At 37.7% G+C, this 15425-nt stretch overlaps 1 protein-coding gene across 1 annotated transcript; it reads right to left on the bottom strand.

Annotated features, from left to right (window-relative positions):
- Positions 1–218: 218 nt before the first annotated feature.
- Positions 219–14167, bottom strand: cxcl12b (chemokine (C-X-C motif) ligand 12b (stromal cell-derived factor 1)). Its single transcript, XM_086083530.1, has 4 exons — positions 14003–14167; positions 12136–12253; positions 5427–5510; positions 219–2582 (listed from the first exon to the last, which is right to left on the bottom strand). Exons 1-4 carry the CDS (start codon positions 14067–14069, stop codon positions 2543–2545), a joined length of 309 nt encoding a protein of 102 aa, XP_085939656.1. The 5' UTR covers positions 14070–14167; the 3' UTR covers positions 219–2542.
- Positions 14168–15425: the final 1258 nt, after the last annotated feature.

Genomic DNA, 15425 nt, shown 5'->3' with positions numbered 1-15425 from the left:
CACAAGCTGTCCTGACACTAAATATAAAAAAGCAAGGGTTTTAAAAGCTAATCAAGTGTTTGGTGTGGCTATGCTGAAATATGTCTCCAATCATTACACAATAATATTGACTTTAATTCTCAATTTGTTGGATGGATTAAAACAAGATGTCACAGGAAAATCCTTCCGCGGGACACCACAACTGTTGAATGAATGAAAGCAGAGAGAACAAAAACAAGTGGAGGACAGAATTTAATTGGATTGGCTGGCTTTTAACATTAACATTGTAAAAAAGAAAAAAAAAGAAAAAAAAGAACAAGCATATCATTCCTCTGGTGCAAGAAAATGTTTCACACACAAATTGTATTCATAAACTAACGCATGTAACTAAAATATGTTTTTGTTTGACATTCTAGCTTTCATTTACTTTACTGTATGTTGCATTAAAAAAAAAGCATTCAGTGAGCATATACACAATAGAAAAATAAAAACTGTAACATTAACAAAACATATTTGATAATAAAGTGGCTCAAACATATTTATTTGCATGTATAATAAAAGATCATCTAAACGTTCTCTTTGCCATCATGAACATTCCCTTTTTTGACAATACATCTGTTGAATATGCTTCCTCACAAACACGCGCACAAGAATCTTGCAGTCAACTTGCTTGAATGTCTCGAGTCAGTCACGTAAGAACAGTAAAAACTCGAACCAGATTTGGAATTCTGATCTTATAGCTGAGGTTTCATCTTGTTGCCTGCTGTATTGAATAAATATTTGGTCTCTACTGTATATTGATATGTTCAATTATTAAAAGCTGCATTAACACACATTACAAACACCGAAAGTCCATTTGCTCCATTTTCTTCATCACCTTTCTCTGCACTGGATCCCTTCTCATCAGTTTATGTAATTTTTGCATCAAACATTTAAGAAATGCTCCCAAAAATATAAGAAATGAGCTGATTACACTCTTGTATGAACTAAATAGTACAAACGTGAATAAAAATGATTCTGACCTGAAAATGAGTATGTAGCAGTAGCACCACATGATTAGTGCTTGTTGAGTAGTGGCATGTTTGTTATCTCTAAAAAATTTTTTTTAAAAATAGTGCCACTTTCACATGCATAAAGCAGAAAAACAGAATATGCTGGATCATTTACTTTCTTACAGAAGCGCGGAATTGGCAGTGTGGAGTAAACATTTTTTGACTGACAAATACATTTACGTAGCATTTTCACCTATAAATGACATGATTTGCGCATATGCAAAAAAATGTTTTTTTTTTTTAACATTTGGCCTAAATTATTCCTATACATTCGAAAATGAAGCAACTTAACACCGTTTATTGGTAATATTTTTTTATGATTGACTATTGCATGATTTCCATCTGTCATTTTTTTCCCATAATGCCACGGGGTATGCGCATGCTAAAGTCAATATCCTATCAATTTTTAAATGTATTGGTATAATGTAGGCCAAATGCTAAAAAAATATAATTATCTTTTTTAAACCCTGTGGCATTATGGGAGAAAAGTTTTAGCATTTAGCCTACAAGCACATTCAAATATGCTTGCAAATATGTTTAAAGGGGAAGTCAACCTTAAACATTTCTTGACAATAATATATGTGACCTCACTAGTCTAAACATGACACTCTGATTAATATTACATTTGTGGAATATGAGTTGAGTCTGATTTTATTCATCTTAGGGGTGGCCATTTTGCCACTTGCTGTCGACGGAAGATGACATCACAGCTCACCTGTTTTGTGACGCCGAGCTGTGATTGGTTGTTACCTGAGACCCGCGCAACTGTGATGTCATTTTCACTCAACAGCAAGAGGTAAAATGGCCACCTTCTGATATTGATAAAAACGTCTGGATTTTGCTGCTTATCTCATATTTCACTAAGGCAATATTAAGCAGAATACCACATTTAGACGAGTGGGGCTGCATAGAACATAGTATTGACAAGAATTTTTTGAAAAGTAAGACTTCCCCTTTAAACGTATTTGCCAGTCAAAATTGTTGGCAGTTCCACGATTCCACACATTCTTGATCATAGCACAGATCAAATAGTTCAAAAGACATTGAGAGAGTTGTGTTAGTGTGACCTGCATATACAGAGATTCTAATTCCTTTGAGGATACTGAATGTTTAAAGGACACTTGCCATACGTTCTCGGGCACATTCATTAACCATAAATCTCTTCGAACAGAACGTTCAAAATGCCTTTTTTTGCACGCACACTCTTCACACACACATATTGTCATCACTTGACATGCACTCAAACACAAGCGACATTATCTTGCATCCTTTGTCCCAAGACAGGCTTTAATCGCACTTGGTGCTACCGTGTAGGGGTTGATTGGTCGGGTTGGGGGTGGGGGGGGGGGGCTCTGTGGCGGGTGGCACAAATTGGCGGTGAAGTGCTTCTTGTGCAAGCAGTCCAGAGATGTGGACAGGTACATACAGTACAGCGTGTTTACATACATCCATAGCAGTGGTAAGGAGGTACACAGGTCGGACCTGAGGGAGCTTGAAAACAGCCCTCAGACTTAATTCTTCTTGTGGTTGCGTCTTCTCGACTTCTTCACCCTGCGCACACATTTAGAAACATGTTCACTGTCAAATAACGACCCAATGTTTTTATTTTTAAATAATTTCTTTTTAAACAAAAATGCATTATATAATTGTCATGGTCAAATAAAAATATACTATACTATGCTAATATATATGGAAATATGAGGTGCAGATGTTAAAGAGCAGCCATGCGCCTTACAAGTGACTAAAAACAATATTAACTGTTTCCCAAATGTGCAGTGTGTATGTATCACCATGTTTCATATCACATTGCATGTTTTAGTTCATCTCTCATAGCTGTAGCAACACTGATGTCATTTGATACATTGAGGCTACCAGGTGGGATTAGAATTTTTTTTTACACGACTTGTAGCATGAGCACAAGTGAAGTGCACCAATAAAAATAAATAATGTACATCTGTTCCCATGCCGCAGCACAATCTTCTCATCTGACCCACTGAGAAATGTTATTTTTGATCCTCAGTCGCAACATGTGATGCTAAACATGTAGAGTCTCATGTCGAGACGGTAAAACGTCGGCAGCAGTAATTCCCTCAACAATTCGCTGCTGCAACCGAGCCAAAATAAGGCTCCTTGCTAAATTGACCCCGCATTTTCTTCTTTCAGTTCAAATCACTTGAGAAGTGCCGCTGCTCATAATGATCTACTAACCAGATTTAGTTAACTTAAATTCACCCAAAGACCCTGTAAAGTTAATTCAGAGATTTGTTTCTAAATCCATTACAGATGTTTGAAGATGTGCAAAGATTCAGAACTTTGTCATACTAAAGTTTTGACATATAGTTTCCCACCATTTAAATTTTCCAGATTTTTGGGGGTGTGTGGCTAAAACAGTGCCAAGTGATGCACTTTGGCTCGCTGCTTGAGTAGCTCCTCCCCCATTATATAATCATTTGAGCACCTTCATTTGCATCTGTGGCTGGTCTAATTCACAACATACAGTTAGCAAGCTAGCTAAAATGCATCTTCATTCAGAAGCAGTGGCCGCTTTAGAGTGCCTCATTGTCGCCTGTGAGTGCATGTGCATAAATGGCAAGAAAGGTGGAAGTGAAGAAGAAGACTTTTTTGATCCCACAGGGGGGGAATTCACAATTACGATGAGCAAAAAAGAAGGAGAGAAAAAAGTTGTCTGACTTGTGCAATTTAACGAACATCCACATGAATGACTTTGTCTTCTCATCGAGTGTTTCAAAAATCAGATATGCACCCTGGCAATAATCCATACACTTTGGGAGAGTTTTCTTTATGAGGAATGTGTACATTTTAACAACATGGCTTGTTAAAACTTTAATGTGCTGCCACTGTTATTATTCCTCCCCCAATGTTGCCACCCTCGGCCAAGGCAACTCTGCTGTTACAGTTTTTCTTTACAGGTTTGGCAGATTTCTTGAAACTGAGATGACGTTTTCAAAAAACAATGGACAAATCCCAAAACTACCTTACAATTGTTTTCTCATTGCTTTCATCAAATTGTCAATGTCTTAGTACATTCTCAATTGCCTCAGTGGATCAGTTGTGTACATTTAGCACAATCGCCCCACATTTAGCACATTTTCCAAATGGATAGATCTTGCTGATCGAACTGGATTAGTTGTTTTTCAGTCTAATGGCTGTCCTCTCCAACACATGTCAGCAGGATTTCAGTGTGTAAGTCATAATATGCAAAATCAACTGTTCAATTGTCCAAATTAGTCCAGCATATCACAGGGGATCAGTGTAGAAGATGGTTGAGACATTTTTTTTCCCACCGTTTTTTTCCCTCGCTGCATTGCGATGTAGATGAAAACCTTTGGCCAAACAGAGAGCAGCGTATGGATGCCCAAGAGAATGAGGATGATGGCCAATAGGGGGAAGGCTAGCGAAAGTGAAAGTGTTACAGTAGTTGGTTCTTCATTTACACTGTGTGCGAGATATGATTTAAATGATTAGTTTCTAGTTTTTCATAAATATACAGAATTTGGCTTACACTTTCTTTTGTTGCACTCTATTGTGTAAGTAACTTTGTGTGAATAAAAACTGCAATTTCCTTGACTGTGAGTATGTCAAACCGCAAACTTTGAATACTGCTCTTGTAAAATCCTTTCCCCCCCTCAGTTTTATATATAATTGTATTATGTTAGCGGCACCTCTGCTGTTGTGACAAAAAATCAAATGATTTTGACTTGTGGTGCTCACAGAATGCCAAAGGGACGATGCATTTTGGGGGCACTGACTACTTGTATGACATAGAAATTTGATTTTGATTTGATTTGATCTTTGCAGTTGTGACAGTACCGACTCTTTGTTTGGGAAAGGAACTTGGAGTGATGCATGTGTGAGCAGCGCTGGGATAGATATGTGCTTTTGCTAATGAACTGATAGGTTGTGCACAAATGTAAGTCTGTTTGGCCAAATGAGCTTATTTTGAACATTTCATCTCAGTTTCAAGAAATGTGCCAAACCTATGGAGAAAAACTGTAATGTGCAATTAGTTGTAAAAAAAATCCGTTGGCCATAGTTTTGTGTTTAAGTGTCTTAAGTGCGGCGCGTGAGCTGATGATGATGAACATACTGATGACTCCTGTGATGCTCAGACACAAGGTTATGAGAAAAGAGGAAGCGGGCACACCACAGGCAGATTTATCACCCATCTTAACTTCATGAACATCATTTCACACGTGATAATTCAAGCTGCTTACATCAAGCAAGTCACTGCTTTCACTGAGTAATTACCAGCAAGACAGTGAAGCAGCCATTTGTAACAGTGGTTTATTTGTACTATGCAGGCTTGAAATTGTAATCATTCACGTCTGTCTTGTCAAGCCCACTTAGAGAAAAAGAGAGCATTTTTTTCCTTACTTGTTGATGGCGTTCTTTAAGTACTGTTGCAGCCACTTGGTTTCCGGGTTGATACAAACTTCTCTGTTGCTCTTCAGCTTGGCACTGTGGGATAAAGATGAGGAGGTTTTGATTATTATCATTGCTTTGTTTTAATCAGAAAAGGATGAGGTTCAGTTGTGCCTGCAATTTATAGGTTATTTTGTTATAGGTTGTCCTCCATTATCATTTTTTATGTCCTATGCCAGGGGTCTGCAACCTGCTACTCTGGAGGCACACGTGGCTCCTTAAGGAGCTCTAAAAAAATGGTAGAAATTAATATACATTTTTTACAAATTTATTTAATTTTTTTTAGATAAAATTATCTTTGAATGAATTAACAATTTAGGTTTTTTTAAATGCATAATTATATATATATATATATATATATATATATATATATATATATATATATATATATATATATATATATATATATACATACAAATTTGGACTCTGACATTTATATATATATGTATATATATATATAAATGTCAGAGTCCAAATTTGTAAGTTGTCAGAAAGAGATGAAAAGTAGCTTGAACCCCCCCAAACAAACTAATAATGTCCAAAAAGTGACCATGAAATGTCGAAAAAGATCCAAAAAGAGCAGAAAATTACCATATAATACACAAAATTGTCCAAAAAGTCTGAACGTTTATTATTAAAAAAAGGGCAAAAAAGGCAGAAAACAAACGTTATTTTAAATTGTCCAAAAAAAAGGAGAAATCCTCAAAATTACTATAAAATGTCCACAAAATATCAGAAAATTTATAAAAAAAAAAGTAGAAAATAATGTCAAAAAATAGCAAAAAAATGTCCAATAAAATGAAGAAGAGAGGCAAAAAGTTGCCACAATATGTCCATACTGTTTCATTCATCACAACGTCCATAAGATTTTGCGTCTCCAGACAGATTTTTTTGTCATTTATTTGACCTAAAATGGTTCTTTTGTAAAGGTTGCTGACCCCTGTCCTATACAGTATAAATCAGGTTTATTGTTGACATGAGTTCAACACTGCATTGTGTATGGGGCATCGTCTGCCTATAAAGTTGCTGTGAAACCAAAAGAGAAACATTTTAAAAGCTTCTTTGGCAAGAGCAACTCTTAAGAATTGGAACACTGAGATCCAGTGAGGTGAAGACAAACGTGCGTAAATGCACAATACAGTTTGTCTTAGTGGACAGTCAAAACTGCATATTGTATGTGCTCTTTTTCACTTGAACACACATTTATTATTCCCAATAGGAGAATAAATATCATATAGTGAAGTGATGAAAGGTAACGTTAATGACCTACTGCTGTATAAACACTTAAAGGATTAAGTGCTGGTTCTGGACATTTTTAGCTTATCTATATCTTATAAATCACAATAATATCTTTTAATGCGTGTGGACTAATAGCACCATTTCATCTTTGAAGAATTCACGTTTATAAACCGCTTCTAACATTCTGTGACCTCAGTGTCTCTAAAGGGAAAAATCCAAAACAAGGATTCTTCATTTGATGACAATTAATGTGTTTTATTGGGGGGGAAAAAGAGACTCATCTATACTCAGACACATTTAATGAAAATGGAGGTCCGAACCACCTGAGCTGAGCCCTAAAAAGCTCAGCACGTCTTCCAACACATGTGAGCTGCAAAATGTGATGCTCATTGAGCATGACGGGTTGTCAACCCCTGGCCAGCTGTGGGAAATTAACACTCTTCTGTTTCCACTGGAGGGCAGCTGCAGTCGAGAGAAATTTGTTCAACTTGCTCTGTTTTCATGACTGGCACAAACCTGGCGCCGTACATGTTGTAAATCTCCATTGAGGCATGTTAGACTTTGTGCCAGTGCGTGTGAACACACCTGACGTCATTCACCGCCAATCAAAACGGCACCTCTCATTTCTCTCTCTTAATATCTATTTTCTATGGCGCTTGCCCTCATTATAGTCACAGGTGATTTGGATCCTATCCCGGATTATTTTGGAAGCGAGGCCTTTAACACCGGGAACTGGTCGCTAGCCAATCACAGGGCAATGTAATATGTATGTATGTATAATATGTAATAATAATTCATTTGAATTGGTAGATGATGCTATTAGATGCAAAATTGGAAAAGGCCGCTAAGTCCAATCATTAATTTTTTTGTGGCTGAAGCTCAAACAATTCATTACAGTTGACCTCCAATTTGCTGTGATTTGTCGATTAAACTCTCAAAGGAGGTAAGTAGTAATAATTTGCACTATTAGCATAGCACACATTATCATACTGTACACAATTAACTATAGACAGTGTTTTAAACAAACATTCTTTAACCTTTATGACCTGCTGTTTGTCACTTTTCGAATAAAAAATAGTTTATTAATTATCAACATAGCCTATGTGTGTTGTACGCCACACAAAGAAAAAGAACAAGATCACGCACACACATGCAAGGAAAGATGTCAGAAGGAAAGGAGTGCACAAACATTAGAGGGGTATTTATACTTTGCATTTTGAGGCGTTTTATTTCAAGCAAAGTTTTTGGGCGGTTTTCAAAGACAAATATTTGAGATATGTGGAACTTGCCTTTGATTGTTTTCAAACGTATAACTTTCAAATTGTACATAATATTACTACTTGAAGGAAAGTCTGTAGTTTGCTACTTCCCACCACTTGTACAACGACCCGAAATCAACTTTTCGTTTTTTCAAGTCTTAATCTGCTGCCTTTTTGTGCGATATTGCACAGAGTCGAAAACATCTGTGCACGTTGGTTTGATGTAAACTTTGAGTTTGGCGAGTCCTTTTGATCTGACCGGTGGTTCAATTTAACTGCGATTGAACCAAATGATAAGCGGATACAAATTAGGGTCTTGTGTTGTCTGAGAATGCTCAACCACAAATTTGTCATGCTTCAAAAGAAGACAAAAAAGGCCCTTTCCCCCCTATTAAAACATCCAAAAGACCTATTTAAGATCTATATCAACTAAAATATATATATTTTAAAGTTCTCCCACAAGATGCAGCCTTTAGACAACTAATTCCCCATAGTTATTATAATTTAAAAAATATTATTTCATTTTTATTTTTGTCAAAATGTGTGCTTTTATCGCTTAACAATCACCTTCAAATTATGGTAATATATAGAGAAAGCTCTATATTCTTGAGATACATGAACTAATACTACTATTTTCTCGGGCTGTGCATGATTTGGTATGGTGACTTTAATAGAGATGCGAACGAATGTCGAATTAGAATTTTCGGATTCGAGTGAGAATGAATGTAGCATATAGCATATGTGCTGATGGCACAGGTACGATAACATGGCACTGTTAGGCAATCACTCAATAAAGTACTTCTAGGCAGTTTATCACCACGTTTATTGTTACTTCGCTGCTGGTTTCTGACGCTGTCCTAGCAAGAAAGAGTTGGACGTTGGACTAGGTTAGCTTAATGCTAGCTAGCTAGTACGACAGACACAACATGGATGGACAACACAGATGTAATTAAAAATTTACTAAAAGTCAAAAAGCACCTTAGGTTCTGCCATTGGCCAGTGTACGGCGAGGGAAGTAAAAAAAAAGTTATTTTAAACTGAAAAGGAAAAGTTTTCTGTAGGTTAATGAAGCTACATTAGTGCGTCAGCCGCATACACCCTGATCAAATTAGATTTTTAATTTGTTGGACTATGACGTTTTTTTTTTTTTTGGGCAAAAGTACAATTAGTCACCCATTCAAATGGATTTGGGATTCTGTGGCTAAATGGTAAAGAAAGTCAAGGCACTACTATTTTCGGTTGTTTCTTCTAATGTATGAATATTTGATGATATTGAACATATATAGATTTCAAGCCACTGGGGATATTAACCCAGTGTATGATTCCCATTGTTGTGCTCAGAGTGTTTGCGTGTGTGTGCTGAAGTGATGACAGAAGTTGTAAATATTTGGATGAAGATTTGTAGCAACACAAGCTGGGGGGCAGCCAGCATGGCTCTTAACATGTGTGTGTCACACCTCTGTGGCAAAAGGTCATGTGTGAGAGTTAGCAAGTGTGAGGGGAGTCTTTCTCCTGCTTCCATATCTCCATCACACTGCTCCACAAATGAAACACCCCATCACGCTCAAACCGGCCACTTTCTGTGCTCGTCACCTCACGCAAGCAAATGGCATCTCCACTTTAAAGGGACGAGGAGCATCCAGTCCCTCAAAGCAGCATGTCAGCAGCTCCGCAACTTGTTCTGTGTTTACTTTCTCTCCCTCATTCCCCTCCTCTTCTTTTATTAGTCCATCCGCTGGGGGTCCTCCATCCTGTTTTTGATGTGTCCCCCTTCATCCTGTTTATCTGTCTGCTTGTCTGGCCCGGCAACTCGGAGCTTCACCTCTAATCGACTTGGCTTGAAGTTCCGCAAGCAGCAGGTAGTAATTACTTCACAGCAAGTTAATACCAACAGCATGCTGGGATGAGTGGGCAAAGAGTTGTGGGGGTCATATTGGGGAGCACGGTGGGACAGTGCCTGGCAGGGGGGTCTCAGAGGAGTATAATGTTACTGCGGCGTGCTTTCATGTGCCGTAATGGTGATATCAGAGGTGCGAGCTGTATTTCCCCTATCGCCTTGCCGAAGTGACTTCTTGACTTCTCTGGGCTGGTCGCATCTCTCCGTGTCCTCTGCGACCTTTTGCTATTCATTCCCGCTGCAAACAGTCACAAGTCACCCCCTCCTCATTTGGCAGCCTTTTCGCCTTTTGGCTGTGAGGCTTCTGCCACCTGATTTTCTATAGAAAACTAATGAATGAGGCTTTGAGGTAATGTGTTCCAGACCAGTGACATTATACTCAGCCTTGCTGTGCGGTCAGAGGCGGCAGATTAAAAAAAATAAAAAACATTAAAAAAAAAGTGGAAAAGGGACACAGGGGGTCAGCAGAAACACAAAGGTAATCACTTTGACCCTTAATTATTGTTTCCTTTGCAAAACATAAATACTCCCCTTGAGCTTTGGCCGTCACTTCTTTCCTCATTTGACAACACTTTCAAGTTGGGCCGCTTTTTGGATGACATCATTCAAAAAACGAAAGTTCAATAAGTAGTATTGTATTATTACACAATAACAGAGTGCACTACTTGTGTAGAACAAATACAGCAATGCACATTAAAGTTCTACTTTTCAGGTCTTGTTGCATGTACGCTATAAAATGTAATACATTTTAATATAAAAAAATATAATTAGTTGGATGGATGGACGGATAAATATGAATATTAGGGCCCAACTGATTAATCGGTCGGCTTATTAAATTATTGCCAACAACAATGTACTCTAACCATTTACAGCAGTTGTTCAAAAGTGACGCTGGTCTCATTATTTATCACACATAAATCTATCCCATAACCTTGTATCCTTGAATACTCAATATACGTTTAATGAAATTTGTTGATTAGGTTATTCTATGGACCTGTCAATCAAAACAAAGCAAATCCAAAACAAGCTAGCAATGCTTAGATTTAGCAACGATGACTAGCTATGCAAGGAATTGACCTGGTTGTCACTATTTCTCAATTATAAATGCGTAAATATGACACACATTGAAATACTCGTAACACAAACACACATAAGAGGAGGATTACTGTCCATATAACTTCATTAATTAAAGCAATGTGCCACACAATGCATTCTGGGAACACAAAAGTATTTTTCCCCCCACAACATATTAACAGGGAACAGGGACCAGGCCAGCCCACGAATAGTGAAAATCGGTGTATAACTGGCTGACACCCATTGAAATGCATGGGGAATATTTTATGATTTATATTTTATAATTTTTTTTCCGCCAGTATGGGCATTGGCCTTAAAAAAAAATCTATATCGGTTAGGCCCTAATGAATATATGATATATTATAAAGTTGAGCAGGGAAAAAAATAGAATGAGTTCATAAGTACAGTTAATTTTGTATTTGTAATTGTAAAATTTACAAATAAAACAAATTATAGGGTAAGCGCAACAGAAAATGGATGGAAGGATATTCACTATATCTTCCTCCCAACCATTTTCTATAGCGCTTGTTCTCCTATTAGGGTTGCTGTTTGAGCTGGAGCCTCTCCCAGTTGAAGTTGGGCGAGAAGTTGGGTACGACCCGTAATCATCCATTTTTTTCCCTTACATCTCTCATTGCTTGGCAGGACTCAAGTTGTATTGATGCACCTCACACATTTTAGAAATCAAAATACAAACTCTTAAAGTTCCTATTAAACATGTGGCTGTAGTACATTTTCAACATTACGTCAGTTCGACGTTTGACAGTTTACAGTAGGAACACACATGACAATAATGTTTGTGTATTTCCATTGTTTGAGAAAAACAAAACAAAAGCACTACTTGTGTACTAGTGTGCGCAAACATTTTGCAACCACTTGGCAACTTGTGATTTACCGCTCGCGTGCAATGTATTGGAATTTATATATTCCAGCTTGTTCTGTTGGATAGATAACACTTACTTCATGTAGTCAGAGCCCGGCCAACTATTTTACGTTCACGCATGAAAATCAAATCAAAGTAATGAATAAAACATGTTTTATTTACGCTGTTGCCTAGCTGCTTTAACCTTTTATTCGGAACAAAACTACAGATCAATGGGGAAAATATTTAAAGATTTATTTAAATGTCACTAATATTTGGTATCATTTAAGGTGCCAATTAATCTTCTCGTTTTTTTCGTTTTCTACTCACATGACTTGGAAGGGGCAGTTGGGTGTGTGGAGGAACTTGAGCTCTTTGATGGAGCGCTGGGGAACCGTGTTGAGAGTGGAACGGCACCAGCACCTTTCCACCAGACTGATGGGCTTTGCTGCAAAACACACCAAATACAACATTACTAAAATGCATTCAAGCAAAAGACAGTATGCTGAGAACACTTTGGTCTTAGTTTTTAGGCTATCAAGAACTACTTGGCATGGCATGCTGCTGATATTTTAATTAATTTTATGGCAAAAAAAAAAATGACACTACTCAGTTAAACATAACATGTCATATTGAGTTATAAGGAATTATAAGGAATAAATCTCTTTAAAGGGGATGCGATTTCATCCCTGACTTCCCTCATTAGACGTGTTTAATCTACTGCAACATCTTTCCAAAGCATGGGAACATACGATTTTACCTGCTATTGCTCTCGACAACATATTCATTAAAAAGAGATTAGACTCTTTTTGACCACTTTCTTCTGTCCACACACACAGCACAGAATTTTAGCTTTTCACTCTGACTGCATTCAGCCTGACCACTCTGGCACTAAAGGGTCCTCAACACACAATTTCTAATGTTGCCCTCATTCATAAAAGAGTCGTCTGCAGCTCACACAGCCCGGGTGGAGAATCACCCTAAGAACATTCTTAAAATGATTACAAATCAGCCGTGTGCCACCAGCATGGAGGCTGGCGGGGCCCCTCGCGCTACTCCTGATGCAAGCTGATAACGCTTAACATCAAAGTACAATAAGCGCATCCCATAACACAGGTTGCTCCAAAATGATGGTGGTAAAAGTGCCCCACAATGAAACTTTTAGTAATGTATTAGCCAACTTTATTCAAATAAAGAAAATAAACCTTACACATATTCCCAATGACATAATTCAACACCAAATGTGCCACCACAAATGGCAAAGCCCCAAGTAATATCACCCTAATGACTATATGCCCCATTCTCATGCAAACTAGAGGATCATTATGCAGCACGCAGCACTGGCGCCCGAGAAGCCAGCATCCGTCGCTATCACCAGTGCTTTGTTTATCCCTAATTAGAAACTAATTAAAAGAAAGCAAAGACAAAAGCCAAATGCACACAAGTCTTTAATATGCAATGCGGGGGTGCGAGCAGGGCAGAAACAACAAGCTTAACATAAGCGCGGGCCAGGCGGCTCAACAGCCTGACTTGACGCCTGGCAAGGAACATAAGGAGACACTAAAGAGAGCCCACAAAGTAGATGACATGAAATGTTTTTTTATATATAAATAAATAAATAAATAACATGGAGACACTAAAGAGAGCCCACAAAGTTGATAACATGAAATGTTTTTATATATAAAAATTAATGAATAATAATAATATTAATAATATTACTACTACTACTACTAATAATAATAAATAAGTAAATCTACTTTTTTTTTGCTATTTTTTGACATTATTTTCTACCTTTTTTACTGTCAATTTTCTGATATTCTTGGAAATGTTGCGGTCATTTTATGGTAATTTTTTAGGGATTTCTCCTTTTGTTTTGGGACATTTTAAAATAACTTTTGTTTTCTGCCTTTTTTTTGCCCTTTTTTTATATAATAAATGTTCTGACTTTTTAGGGCAATTTTGTGTATTATGTGCAACAACAATGATAATAATAATAATAGTAGAAATGTATACCATCCACATTTATTAACAAAAACATTTCGCGCTTGAGATCCTGAGACATTTTTGAGGTATGTCAGCTAAATTTAAGGAGGAAAAAATGTCAAGACCTCAGCATCCTAACAATGCTCCTTCAAAAGGTCTTAAAGGTAATACGACTAAATAAATAGCCATGTACGACTGAGTGATTGCGACTCACCAGTACTTGCAGGTCCATGTATGACCACGGCCAACAGAAGCATCAGCGGCAGCAATTTGACGTCCATGTTGGTGCTCGCTCAAGCTGCTCCGTCCGCTACAGTCCAAGGCACGACTGAGGCCATCAGCTCCGTATTGTGTTAAAACCTCACATGAGAGAGAGAGAGAGAGAGAGAGAGAGAGAGAGAGAGAGAGAGAGAGAGAGAGAGAGAGAGAGAGAGAGAGAGAGAGAGAGAGAGAGAGAGAGAGAGAGAGAGAGAGAGAGAGAGAGAGAGAAAGTGAGGGGAAGGAGGGAGACCTACTTTCTCTGAAGGGGAAGGGCAGGTGGGAGGTCCCAGCATGAGGAGGAGAAGGAAGAGGGAGCAATGGCGAGTCAGGAGAGATTTCCTCACTTGTAAAAGGTTGGCAGGGAGTCAAGGAGAAAGTTTGCTGGAAATCATTTTTCTCCTTTTTTTCTTTCGTTCCTTTTATCAATATGGAACAAATATGCACTACTCGCATATGAAAAAAAGAAAGCTATTTGGCTTTTTGGGTGAAATCAGAATAAGCCTAAAATGCACTACAACATTCACAGGATTTTAAATGTACATAAACAACTGTTCAAAGTTTCTGAACGTTTTGCACAAACTCGGTGTGTCAATGTATCAACCAATACATTTCAAATGAAATTCCACTTCATTAAAAAAAAAGTTTTTCTAATATAATTTTGATTTATGTTAATCTCCCCCACATCTTTGAGTCTCCTCACCATCTGTCGCACACACGTTTGGGTGAGCTCCCTCCTGAGCTCCCTGTTGTTGGACTAACATTGCCGCATTCTGCATATCAGCTTAGTGCGACAATTCTCCATCGCTCTCTCGCTCAGTGGAAAGTTTGCATGTACTGCACTCAAAATACAAATACAGCAGCTCAGTTTTTTTTTTTTAAGAGGATAGTAATGACTAAAGATTTAACTAGTGTGCTTGTTGGATGAAGAACAAATGGAAACTGGAAGCCATTACACTTTGGTGCGCAAGAGTTCTTTATACGAGGCTACTGAGACCCATTGCATGAAAACACAATGGCCTACTTTTGCATTTTTTCGTTTTCAGTGGAACCTCGAAGGCCGCCATCATAAAACCTTTATGAACTGAGCACGGAAGGTTTAAGTTTTATGGCGATGGGCTTAACAATAACACACAATTAACAAAAATAACACTCTTAATTTTTAACGACACATGGTCACGATGTAATGTAAAGGTGATTAGTGCAGCAGATATGACACAAGTGTACAAAAAATATATAGTTTTTAATTATAAATATGAAATGAAATGAAGTGACTGAAACCAGTCTTCATGCCGGAACATGACACCCCCCACTTCTCCTATTACCCCCCACCAGCACCAGCATGCTCAATAAAACCATACAAGCGCTTAATAGCGTTG

Source organism: Leptonotus elevatus, chromosome 8 (assembly GCF_054856555.1).
Source record: "Leptonotus elevatus isolate MCC_2025b chromosome 8, RoL_Lele_1.0, whole genome shotgun sequence".
NCBI classification, from domain to species: Eukaryota; Metazoa; Chordata; class Actinopteri; order Syngnathiformes; family Syngnathidae; genus Leptonotus; species Leptonotus elevatus.
Note: the sequence above shows the minus strand (reverse complement) of the source record. Positions and strands in the feature narration are given on the sequence as shown.

Bases quoted from the DNA above. Each gene is read 5' to 3' on its own strand.
- cxcl12b (XM_086083530.1), bottom strand. From the start codon at position 14,069: ATGGACGTCAAATTGCTGCCGCTGATGCTTCTGTTGGCCGTGGTCATA. The intron at 12,254-14,002 runs GTGAGTCGCAAT...TGTGTTTTGCAG, and splicing joins ACATGGACCTGCAAGTACTG to CAAAGCCCATCAGTCTGGTG. The intron at 5,511-12,135 runs GTGAGTAGAAAA...TTTATCCCACAG, and splicing joins AACTGCCCCTTCCAAGTCAT to TGCCAAGCTGAAGAGCAACA.